The 12,272-nt window shown below is 44.2% G+C and overlaps 1 protein-coding gene across 1 annotated transcript in view; it reads right to left on the bottom strand.

Annotated features, from left to right (window-relative positions):
- si:rp71-17i16.5 (phosphatidylinositol 4,5-bisphosphate 3-kinase catalytic subunit gamma isoform) overlaps window positions 1-12,272 on the bottom strand; it is a 35,590-nt gene that overhangs the window by 16,233 nt on the left and 7,085 nt on the right. The window contains exons 3-6 of the mRNA XM_034218479.1: window positions 11,122-11,740; window positions 9,169-9,234; window positions 5,742-5,967; window positions 396-490 (exon numbers count right to left, since the gene is read on the bottom strand). Of these exons, the coding sequence (XP_034074370.1) occupies window positions 396-490; window positions 5,742-5,967; window positions 9,169-9,234; window positions 11,122-11,740 (1,006 nt within the window). The remainder of the gene's footprint in view (window positions 1-395; window positions 491-5,741; window positions 5,968-9,168; window positions 9,235-11,121; window positions 11,741-12,272) is intronic.

The following is a 12,272-nucleotide window of genomic DNA, read 5'->3' as shown; positions in this document are numbered from 1 at the left end:
TGATAAAACATAAGAAAATATAGTGCAGATATTGATTCTTAAGTCTGGGCAGGTGGAAGAAATGGAGATGGATGGTGGGGGAGAGCAAAGTGAGAGGCAGCAGAGATAGGAGAAGACAAACAGAGAGATGAGAGAAAGGAGATACAAAAATAAATGGATGTGACGGAAAAAGAACTGAAAAAGTTTGTTTAACTTTCGACTCAAAGGTCAAACTCTCTTATTTATAGAGTATGTGGACACTGTGTGTGTGTTTTTCAACATGTACTAAAGAGCTGACTATGTTAATTATGGCATTGCAGAAACATCCACAGAAGATGAAGCCAGACAAAAATCATCAATATCATTCATATTCAACACACTCTCTCAATGAGTACACAAACATGTGCAAAGCTTACCAAGATCCTTCCAGCTTTGATGCGGGGGTCATAGGGCAGCAAGAACTCATTTGGCAGATTGGAGTTCCTAAGAAGCTCTTGAAGTCTGAGGGGAGCTTCAAAAAATAAAAACAGACACAACTTTAAATGAATGCACCAAATAAGCTATATTTATTTGATATACTTAAACCTGGATCTTATGAATTTAAAATGCATAGGCTTTATTTATATCGAATACATAGGTTCTATTGTATTTGAAACACATTGGATGTATTGATAATAAGGTTGTAGACGTAGTTATTATGTATTTGCAATGCATAGAGTTTATCAGTCAATTTATGCTAAAACAATGTCGGACACTGTAATCTTCTCTGGTCCCCTCCCCAATCAGATCAATGACGACATGTATAGCCGCATGTCATCATTTCAGCGCTGGTTGTCTTGGTGGTGCCCAGCAAACAATGTGGGCTTCGTAAATAATTGGACAGCCTTCTGGGGAAAACCTGGTCTGATTAAGAGAGACGGCATTCATCCTACTTTGGAAGGTGCAAATCTCATTTCGGCAAACATTTCAGGGCTTTGTGGACTTAATCCATGACAAAGTGGAGTTGAGACCAGGAGGCGGAGTCGCAGTCTTACACGCTTCTCTGCGCTCTCTCCTAGGCAGTCATCCATAGGAATCCCGAACCCAATAAAATACAGAATATTAACGGTGTGTGTGTGTGTCTGCCCAAGGACAATTTAAGGTAAAACCTAATAGAGGTGTCATACATAACCTAATCAAAGTAAATGTAACAACTACTACAGTGCAACAAAACCGGAAGATTCAATGTGGTCTCTCAAACATAAGATCTCTAGCATCTAAAGCAATATTGGTAAATGATTTAATATCAGATTATAATATTGATATATGCTGTCTCACTGAAACTCGGTTGAGACATGAAGAATATGTCAGCATAAATGAGGCCACTCCACCCAGCCATATCAATACTCATATTGCCCGAGGCACGGGCCGAGGAGGTGGAGTTGCAGCAATCTTTGACTCAAGTTTACTTATCAATACTAAACCAAAATTGAATTATACCTCCTTTGAAAGCCTCGTTTTTAGTCTTACGCATCCGACCTGGAAAACTTTGCAGCCAATCTTATTTGTTACAGTGTACCGTGCACCAGGTCCTTATTCAGAATTCTTATCAGAATTCTCTGAGTTTTTATCAACTTTCGTACTTAAAACAGATAAAGTAATTACCGTAGGTGACTTTAATATTCATGTTGACAATGATAAAAATAGCCTTACTGTTGCATTTAACTCTATATTAGATTCTGTTGGTTTCTGTCAGAGTGTAAATAAACCAACCCACTGCTATAATCACACTCTCGACCTTGTTCTGACTTATGGTATTGAAATTGAGCAAATATTAGTCGAACCGCATAATCCTGCTTTATCTGACCATTTCATAGTAACTTTTGAAGTACTGTTACTAGACTACAAAGCATTAGTCAAAAGCTCCTGCATCAGAAACCTATCTGTTAGTGCTATAGCCAAATTTAAGGAAGAGATTCCACCAATACTTAACTCGATAGCATGTCTGCATGTAAGGGAGGAAACTTATACAAAATGTACACCACCCCAAATTGATCATGTTGTTGATAGTGCTATAGATGCGCTGCGAATAAAATTAGACTCTGTTGCTCCTTTGAAAAAGAAGAAAATAAAACAACATAGATTAGCTCCATGGCATAATGCCGAAACCTGCAAAATAAAGCAAAAGTCGAGACAACTTGAAAGGATATGGAGTTCCACTAAACTTGAAGAATCTCGTTTAATTTGGCATAATACTCTCAATGAATATAAGAAAGCACTGCGTAAAGCGAGAGCAGCCTACTACTCTTTATTAATAGATGAGAATAAGAATAATGCAAGATTTCTTTTCAGCACTGTAGCCAGGCTGACAGAGAGCCATAGCTTGATTGAGCCTTCTATTCCCATAGCACTCAGTAGTAATGATTTTATGTGCTTTTTTAACGATAAAATTGTTACTCTTAGAAACAAAATTAATGACCTCTTGCCTTTGACCAGTATAGTGTTATCAACAGCTCCCGGAAACGTAAGTTCTAATATTACACTAGATAGTAAACTAGAATGCTTTTCAGCCATTAACCTTGAACAATTAAATTCAATGATTCTCTCTTCTAAACCATCAACGTGCATTTTAGACCGAATTCCAACTAAGCTGTTGAAGGAAGTTTTTCCATTAATTAGCACTTCTTTATTAAATATTATGAATATGTCTTTATTATCAGGCTATGTTCCACAATCATTCAAAGTAGCAGTGATAAAACCGCTTCTTAAAAAGCACAACCTCGATCCAGAGGTTTTAGCCAACTATAGACCTATTTCTAATCTTCCGTTCCTCTCAAAGATTCTTGAGAAAGCGGTCGCAAATTAGCTGTGTGATTACTTAAAAAACAATGATTTATTTGAAGATTTTCAGTCTGGCTTTAGAACACATCATAGCACAGAGACAGCTCTGGTTAAAGTCACAAATGACATTCTAATAGCCTCAGACAAGGGACATGTCTCTATTCTTGTTTTGCTCGATCTCAGTGCTGCATTTGATACTATCGACCATGATATTCTATTGCAAAGATTAGAGCACTTAGTTGGCATAAAGGGAACTGCTTTAAGCTGGTTTAGGTCCTATCTATCTGAACGCTCTCAGTTTGTACGTGTCAGCGATGAATCTTCCACGCAAACCAAAGTTAGCCATGGAGTGCAACAGGGCTCAGTGCTCGGACCTATTTTGTTCACATTATATATGCTTCCGTTAGGCAATATTATAAGGAATCATTCTTAAATGTAAACTTTCATTGTTATGCGGATGATACTCAACTATATTTATCAATCAAGCCTGATGAAATTAATCATCTAAATAAAATTGAAGACTGCCTCAAGGACTTAAAAACATGGATGACCTTACATTTTTTGATGTTAAACACGACCAAAACTGAAGTTATTTTACTTGGCCCGAAGAATCTACGAAACAAATTATCTAAAGATATACTAACTATGGATGGCATTAATTTGGCCTCCAGCGAGACTGTAAGGAATCTTGGTGTTATATTTGATCAAGATTTATCCTTTAACGCCCACATAAAATCAATTTCAAGGACCGCCTACTTCCATCTACGTAACATTGCGAAAATCAGGCATATCTTGCCTCAAAACGATGCAGAGAAACTAGTCCATGCATTTGTTACTTCAAGGCTGGATTATTGTAACTCATTATCAGGGTGTACCAAGAAGTCAGTCAAGTCGCTTCAGCTGATTCAAAATGCTACAGCTCGTGTACTAACCAGAGTTAGGAAAAGGGACCACATTACTCCTGTTCTGGCTGCCTTACACTGGCTCCCTATAGAACACAGGATAGAATTTAAAATTATTCTTCTCGCCTACAAAGCCCTTAATGGGCAGGCGCCATCTTACCTTAAATAACTCATGATACCCTACTGTCCTACTAGGGCATTGCGTTCCAAGAATGCAGGGTTGTTGGTTGTTCCTAGAGTCTCTAAAAGTACAATGGGAGCCAGAGCCTTTTCTTATCAAGCTCCACATTTGTGGAATCAGCTTCCAGTTTGTGTTCGGGCGCCAGACACCCTATCCGTTTTTTAAGAGTGCGCTTAAGACCTTCCTTTTTGATAAATCTTATAGTTAGGGCTGATTAGATTCAGCCCCTAGTTTTGCTGATATACAGTAGGCTTAGTTTGTCGGGGGACATCTTACTTCTTCCTTCTCTCTGTCTATACCTGTGTACTCTCATGTTCCGATTAACCTAGCTTCCCCAAATGTCTTTCTTTTTGGTATCTATATACGCCGGGATCCGGAGTCATGGATGATCCTGCGGTCCTGTGTCCTGGATCGCGAGCCCTGTATCTTGAGTCGTGGCTGTGGTCCTGGATCATAGGTCTTGGATGGATATCCTCGTGGATTCATCTTCCTATTATACACACATGCATTTCCAAACATTTGGACTACCTATGTTGCAAATGTATTATCTTTTCAATTTACACACGGCATCTATTGCACGTCTGTCCGTCCGTCCGTCCTGGGAGAGGGATCCCTCCTCTGTTGCTCTCCCTGAGGTTTCTCCCATTTTTCCCTTTAAACTGTGGGTTTTCTCCAGAAGTTTTTCCTTGTACGATGTGAGGGTCTAAGGACAGAGGGTGTGGTATTGTCATACTGATACTCTGTACAAACTGTGAAGACCACTGAGACAAATGTAACATTTGTGATATTGGGCTATATAAATAAACATTGATTGATTGATTGAATTTATGTAAGAACTATGTAATCCAAATGGATGGAAATGTTATATGCAATTCAAATATATAAATCTCTATATTAGTGCCAAATATTTTTGAGTGTATGTTCTAGCTTTTATAATATATATAAATAATCACTTACTGTCACTTTCATGCAACATCTCTTAACAAATGTAAATCTGCTAAGGGGATGTTTATGGGAAGTGTAACTGATGCTGTGTCTCTATTTGCTTTATTCTGTACTTACATGCGTCATGATTTTGTGTTTTCTGTTTTATTTTGAAATGCATATTCTCCTTGTGTCTTGTCCTGTTGTACTTTTTTCCTCCCTGTGCGTGACAGTCTGATTGTGTACACCCACTGCCCCTGTGTCCCACCTCCCATATGTATAGGCCTGTCTTCCCTTGTGATCTTGTCAGTTTGTGGTCTTTGTTCCCGTCTGTTGTCCCCGAGATCCTGTGTACTGTAACAGTGCACTCATATTGTCACACTTCTCCCACTCAACAGTAGCCATCTTGGCTACGTTACAGAAGTTGAGGGGCCAGTCACAATTGTGTTTTTTCAGTGAACACAGCTATACAATCAAATGTATGTATGTATGGGGTTTTCTATATTTACTACACTACACATACTACTAAACTATTGATGAAAAAGAAGGCATCATTCATTTAATTTTAATTAATTGAGCACTCTGTAATGAGTGCCACCACAAATGATAAAGTAGCTAGCAAGTTAGTAAGCTAGCTACCCGCGGAGATGGTCACTTCCGGTGAGGGCATAGCCGCTGTGTGCTATTTGATACAAGGTCAAAGTTCACACACAAGTGTGATCATTGGATCAAATCATTGTATTTTTGGATTGGAGTGTCATTGTCATTTAACATCTAGCCTAAGTACTAAAAAGCTATTTTTGCTTTTATCTCCATAATGCGATTCACAGACCTCCAAGACGGTGCTTTACTTTGCTGGAAATATGACTGTATTCGATTTTTCTGTTACAATAGAAAACTGATCCATAAAAAATGATTTTTCAGATGTGTCTTACTTGTAGAATCAAGATCCGTTCTGTCGGGGTAGATCTTTTTGATTGCTATTGCAACCACCTGTAGTGCCTCCACAGCCTGGACCTGCAGGGTGAAGCTGTCCAGCATGGCCTGACCGCAGCCCAGCAGGTAGGCTTCCAGAATCACAGCCATGCGCTGGCGGAAATACGGACACCCTGCCACCTCACTGCGGACATACCAGAAGAAGAAGTGGCCGAGTCTCTTGCTCTACAGTCAAGAAAAAGACATTGGAGGTGAGTGAGCCACAAGGCAGGACCTACACACAAATGTAGCTGCACTCCACATTTTACTGCAGTGATACTGTAACAATGTTTTTCTCACTGTAAGACAAGATTAGCAAAGAGTAAAAATGATAACCTGAATTTTAAACAGGAAGAGGAAGCATAACGAGGCCTACAATCACAACTGTTCCTAGGTCAGCTGACACCACAGTAATAATTTGAACATGGCTTAGTGCAAGGGCAGTTTCAGTGAGGTCTTTTATTTTGTAAGTACAGGCCAATGTAATGAATGTAAAATATTAGAGTTAAAAATATTCTTTCCACTAAAAACTGATGGATTTAGTGACATCCATCGGTGAAGTTACAGATTGCAACTAGCTGAATACTCATTCCCTCTTTGCTGTTCAAGGGTGTTGGAGAACTACCGTGTCCTTCAGCTTAACAGCATAAAACGCCTTTCCTAGAGCCAGGCCACCAGGGCGGGCGGAGGGGGACCGGAGGAGGGACACAAAACTAGGGCCAACAGGGTGGGTGGAGGGGGTCTGGAGGACGGGCTTGGGCTGACAGCCCAGGGGCAAGGCAGAGCTTGAAAAGGGGGTTATGGAGGGGCGAAGGCAGTGGCAGGAAGAGTCAGGGGGCCGGGCCCGAGGGCGAGGACCGCGGCACTCAGGGGGCAGGGCTCGAGGGCGAAGACCGCGGCTCTCAGGGGGCCGGGCTCGAGGGCGAAGACCGCGGCTCTCAGGGGGCCCGGGCTCGAGGGCGAAGACCGCGGCTCTCAGGGGGCCCGGGCTCGAGGGCGAAGACCGCGGCTCTCAGGAGGCCGGGCAGAACCCGGTGTCGGCCGGACAGGAACCGGCGCTGGTGGGACAGGCTTCGGCAGGATCAAGTGTGTGTGTGTAACGGACTAGGACCAGGAGTTGTCAGGACCCTCGGCAGGAGGGCAGTCGGCGGGACCCCCAACGGGACAGGACACAGGATTGGCAGGACCCCCGGCAGGAGCGCAGTCGGCGGGACCTCCAACGGGACAGGACATAGGGTTGGCAGGACCCCCGGCAGGAGGGCAGTCGGCGGGAACCCCAACGGGACAGGACATGGGGTTGGCAGGACCCCCGGCAGAAGAGCAGTCTGCGGGACCTCCAACGGCACAGGACATGGGGTTGGCAGGACCCCTGGCAGAAGAGTAGTATGCGGGACCGCCAAAGGGCACAGGACATGGGGTTGGCAGGACCCCCGGCAGAAGAGCAGTCTGCGGGACCTGCAACGGCACAGGACATGGGGTTGGCAGGACCCCCGGCAGAAGAGCAGTCTGCGGGACCTCCAACGGCACAGGACATGGGGTTGGTAGGACCTCCGGCAGGAGAGTAGTCGGCGGGACCTCCAACGGGGCAGGACACAGGGTTGGCAGGACCCCCGGCAGAAGGGCAGTCGGCGGGACCCCCAACGGGACAGCACACAGGGCTGGCAGGACCCCCGGCAGGAGAGCAGTCCGCGGGACCTCCAACGGGACTGGACATGGAATTGGCAGGACCCCCAGCAGGAGAGTAGACGGCGGGAACTCCAACGAGACAGACATGGAGTTGGCAGGACCCCCAGCGGAACCTCCAACAGACCAGGACATTGGGTAGGGACTTGAGACGTGACTCAAGTAGGGACTCGAGAGGAGACTCGAGAGGGGAACCAAGGGGGAACTCGAGAGGGGAACCAAGGGGGAACTCGAGAGGGAACTCGAGAGGGGACTCGAGAGGGGACTCCAGAGGGGAACTAGAGAGGGGACTCCAGAGGGGACTCCAGAGGGGACTAGAGGAGAGACTAGAGGAGGTACTAGAGAGGGGACTAGAGGAGAGACTAGAGGAGGTACTAGAGAAGGGAACTCGAGAGGGGACTTGAGAGGGGAACTAGAGGAGGGACTAGAGGAGGGACTAGAGGAGGGACTAGAGGAGGGACTAGAGGAGGGATTAGAGGAGGGACTAGAGAGGGGACTAGAGGAGAGACTAGAGGAGGGACTAGAGAAGGAACTCGAGAGGAGACTAGAGAGGGGACTCGAGGAGGGACCAGAGGAGGGACTAAAGGAGGGACTAGAGGAGGGACTAAAGGAGGGACTAGAGAAGGGAACTCCAGAGGGGACTCCAGAGGGGACTCCAGAGGGGACTAGAGGAGGGACTCCAGAGGGGACTGGAGAGGGGACTGTGGCAGCTGGGGCCGGGACTGGGGCCGGGACCATGGCTGCTCGGGCCAGAACTGGGGCTGAAACCATGGCTGCTGGGGACTGTACTAGGTCTGGAACCATGGCCGGAAATATGGCTGTATGATCCAGTTCTGAAGCCGGAAACATGGCTGTAAGGTCCGGTTCTGAAGCCGGAAACATGGCTGTAAGGTCCGGTTCTGGAGCCGGAAACATGGCTGTATGGGCCGGCTCTGGAGCCGGAACCAAGGCTGCTAGGACCGGTACCTGAGTACGAGCTGGCTTCCTGACCTTGCGTCTTTTAGAAGTCTTTTGGAGGCTCCGTGGACCTCCAAACGCTAGGCGGGATCCCAAGAAAGGGTCAGAGAATGGAGACTGGCACTCAGGGCTGCGTGAGAAAACTCTGAGAAACTCAGGCAATGAGCCTCTCAACCATGGCATGTTGTCCACCTCCATTTGTGCCTTTTTGAGGACAGCCTCTTTGTCCCTTTTAGCCAAGGTTCTACTCCATTCAGCATAATGACACTGAAGAGTGTACTCTAGGGATAACAAGTCCAAATCAAAATTAAAATCCGCTGGGTCCATTGTTGGTCGGTTCGTAATGTTACGATGTGCAGGAAGCAGGACCCAAATGCAGATTTAAGTGACAAAATAATTCCTTTATTTCGAGGCTACAATATTCAGAGACAGAACAGAACACTCACACTCACCGCAGTTTACTCACAACACAAGACGAACCGACACTGAACACAGGAAAAGACAAGACTAAATACAGGAAGGGGTAATCACAAGACGAGACACAGCCGGGCAGGGGAGGAGAAACACAAGAACCACAGGTGAAAACAATCAGACAACTAGACACACCAGGGAAACTAACGACGGGAGGAAAAACACAGGAAGAAGGACCAGACAATATACAAGGATGAAAATACCCATAACCAGACATACAAAACTACAACACAGACAGATCCTAACAATATAACATTAGAAAGCTGCATGACTTACCCGCAGAGCTCTTTGGATGAGGTACCGAGCGAGGCAACTGTCGTGGTAAGGTTCCACTTTGAGTGTCTGTAAAAAAAGAAAGAAATGAATGCAAAATATACAGATTTCACCAATTACTATAAGTGGCTCTTCAATATAACATTGTTTGCTTTTGATCACTTCTGATCAAATGTTTTATATCATATTGAGTGTACATTCAACAACCGCACAGTAAATATCAGTGCAATACAACCTATCCCATTAATTGACTGTGGATAGACACAACCATAAATGCAGAGTAGCGTGGATTAAAAATGGCATCTTAACATTTAGCTTGTTTTCCAGAGACACTAGGCTATTGATATCCTAAAATACTACCAGTCACCAGGAAGACATTGTCTTGTGGTAATTTTGATTAAACTGTGTTTTCAGGCATATATTATGATTTTAATACAAGTCAGCCTGGGCCATTAAAAAGTCAGCCACGAAAAGAGCTAATTTAGGGTTAACTAGCTAGCTACAGTTAATCATATGTTGTCAATTTACCCATCAATGGTCTCTGGTCAGAATGATAAGCCTGCTTTTGTCTACCACTGTTTCAGAACAAGAACATGACATGAAACTAATCAAATTCAATGCCACAAATTGCTATTCTCTAAACAACAGTAGTTATCGGATTTTCCAAAGATGGCCCATAAGAATGTCAATACTGCTGTAACAACAGAAATTCAGAAAGCATAAAACCTATATTTATTCATGCTTTTGTTTATTTAAAATTGAAATAAATTGCGTTTCATTGCAAATACACAGTGGGTTTGGGGCTGTTGGGATCTTGGGCATCAGCCTTCTTAGCCATGTCAGTATTTCGGTAATGGTTAAACTTTTTGAGCTGAGATATTGTATTGCAAAGTATTTGTTGATTTATGTCCCAATTTATTAGTAATTTATCAGATATTCTTAAGTCTAGATTTAATTTGTTTCATATTTATTTTGTTATTGTCACACTTCCTTCAAACAGACACTAGTGGATCACCAGAGCGGTTAGATTAACATTAACATGCTTATTGTAGTTGTGGCCTGTAGCACCATCCTTACATCCCTACAGGAAAGGAGTGAGCACAGCCAGGCTGTGAGTGTGTGTGTGTGTGTGTGTGTGTGTGTGTGTGTGGAAATCGGCGGAGCCGCAGCTGAGAAAAGACAAGGCTGAGTGAGTGTGTGTTCGGATATCCGCGGAGCCGCGGCTGAGAAAAGATAAGGCTGAGTGAGTGTGTGTGTAACGGAGGTGATCTTTGGGGCCATAGATCTCGGCCTCCGTTAAGAATTGTGTAGTTTTGTTGGTGGCGAAATGTATGTAGTGTATGTGTTTTAGTTTGTCTGTCTCTGTTTGCTGGTTTTATGTTGAAAAGTGTTCCCCTTCCCCCATGTCTGTTGCTGTTGATTGTGTCCACCTGGTGCCCTGTGTTGTCTCCTCCCCCCCCACCTGTGTCTAATTGCTGATTAGTGTGTGTGTGTATTTAGGCTCTGTTACCCTGTCTGTTTTGGGGGTGCAGGTAGTGTGTGTGAGATCCTTGTGGCTGGTGACTGTGCTCACAAAAACAGCAAGATTGAAGCTGTGTCCTGGGCTCGAGTTTAATAAATGCCCACACCGGGTTATATTTTTGGACGTTGTCAGCGTCACGGTGTGTGTGTGAGGAACTCACACACACACACACAGCTGTTACGTCACTATACTTGTTAATGTACGTCACTATACTCAGGAAGAAAAAAATGGAAAAAGAAAAATCTCCAAACGAGGCGTTCTGGGGCAGCATAGACAGGTATTTTCTGTGTTAGAGTTTTATTCGCTACAGGGTGTACTTTGAGGGTTTGTGACTTTGCAGACCGTTTACATGCATAAAAAGCTACATAACACACAAGGGGAAAGGTAATAACCAGAAAAGCATGTCATGGGACCTTTAAGAAAACAACACATACCTGCACCAGCTGAAGCAAATACTTTAGCACATCATCATTGGACAGGCTCTCCAATCTCTGGACGGCTAGTCTCCTGACGGTCATATCAGCAAAGTCCATGCTTAACAGCTCTAAGGCCACTGTTAAATCCAGTTCACTAGGATCCCAATTTCCCAAGAGCCAGTGGACATCTTCAACCACACTGCGATTCATCCAGTCAACATTGCGTAAGAAATGGGGGAGATTCGAGGCGTAGCGGACACTCTCCTCCCGGAATCTTTTGAGGCAATCCCTGCTGGTAGTGGTGACTGGAGACCGGGATCTGAGAGTGACTGTGTCAGTCAATGAGTCCTTCTGAGGTTTCCCATTCTTAGAGGACAAATCTGTGCTTGATAAGGTGGATTGGGGTGAGTGGGAGGGCTCATTAGAGGAAACATCAGATTTAGTCGGGCTGAGACTGGAGGTGGGCAGAACCACAGGGAAACTGTAGCGGTCTAAAAGGAAGCTGATAGCCATCGAGTCAGCTATGTCTGGGTTGGTAGCAGAGGACAACTTGTCCGCTTGATAGGTGATGGCCTCTTCCTCCAGGTCAGGGAAGGACCACATGTGCATTGTGTGGGGGCCCTGGCTCAGGATGGACCTGCAGGGGCCAACAAGTGTACAATTTGAAAAGAACCCTAAACCCAGCACCTACAGTTTTTCTCAATTCCAGGCTGCATTTCTTGTTAAACGTACGTCATATATGCTTCAAAATTTGACACTAAATGTACCCCGCTAGTTTCACCTTGTCAAATGAATGACTCTATCTGCTGTAGTGATGGGAGTAGAGGAAGATGTTGGGTGACAAAAGACAAACATTGGACTTTAACCCTATTCATGTGAGTGTGAAAGCAAAAGTCAATGCTGACTTATTTGTACCTACGTATTCAACTTAATTTACATACATGATAAACCTAAACAAATGTCTTGTTTGAATTCACACCATTGACTACCTCTTGAAGTCTTAAGTTCTACCAGGTTTGTTGAAAAATAAGGCTGAGGGTACCAACTGCGTTAAAAGGTTATTCCTGACCATGCACATCCTTATATGTTGAGTTGGGAATGTAAATGTGTTGCTTTTCATCATCTAACACTGTAAAGACACTGATTAAAAAACGTCACAAAGTTTTAAT

This window comes from Gymnodraco acuticeps, unplaced genomic scaffold, assembly GCF_902827175.1.
Source record: "Gymnodraco acuticeps unplaced genomic scaffold, fGymAcu1.1, whole genome shotgun sequence".
Lineage (NCBI taxonomy): Eukaryota > Metazoa > Chordata > Actinopteri > Perciformes > Bathydraconidae > Gymnodraco > Gymnodraco acuticeps.
This window is presented reverse-complemented; position numbering and strand designations above follow the sequence as displayed.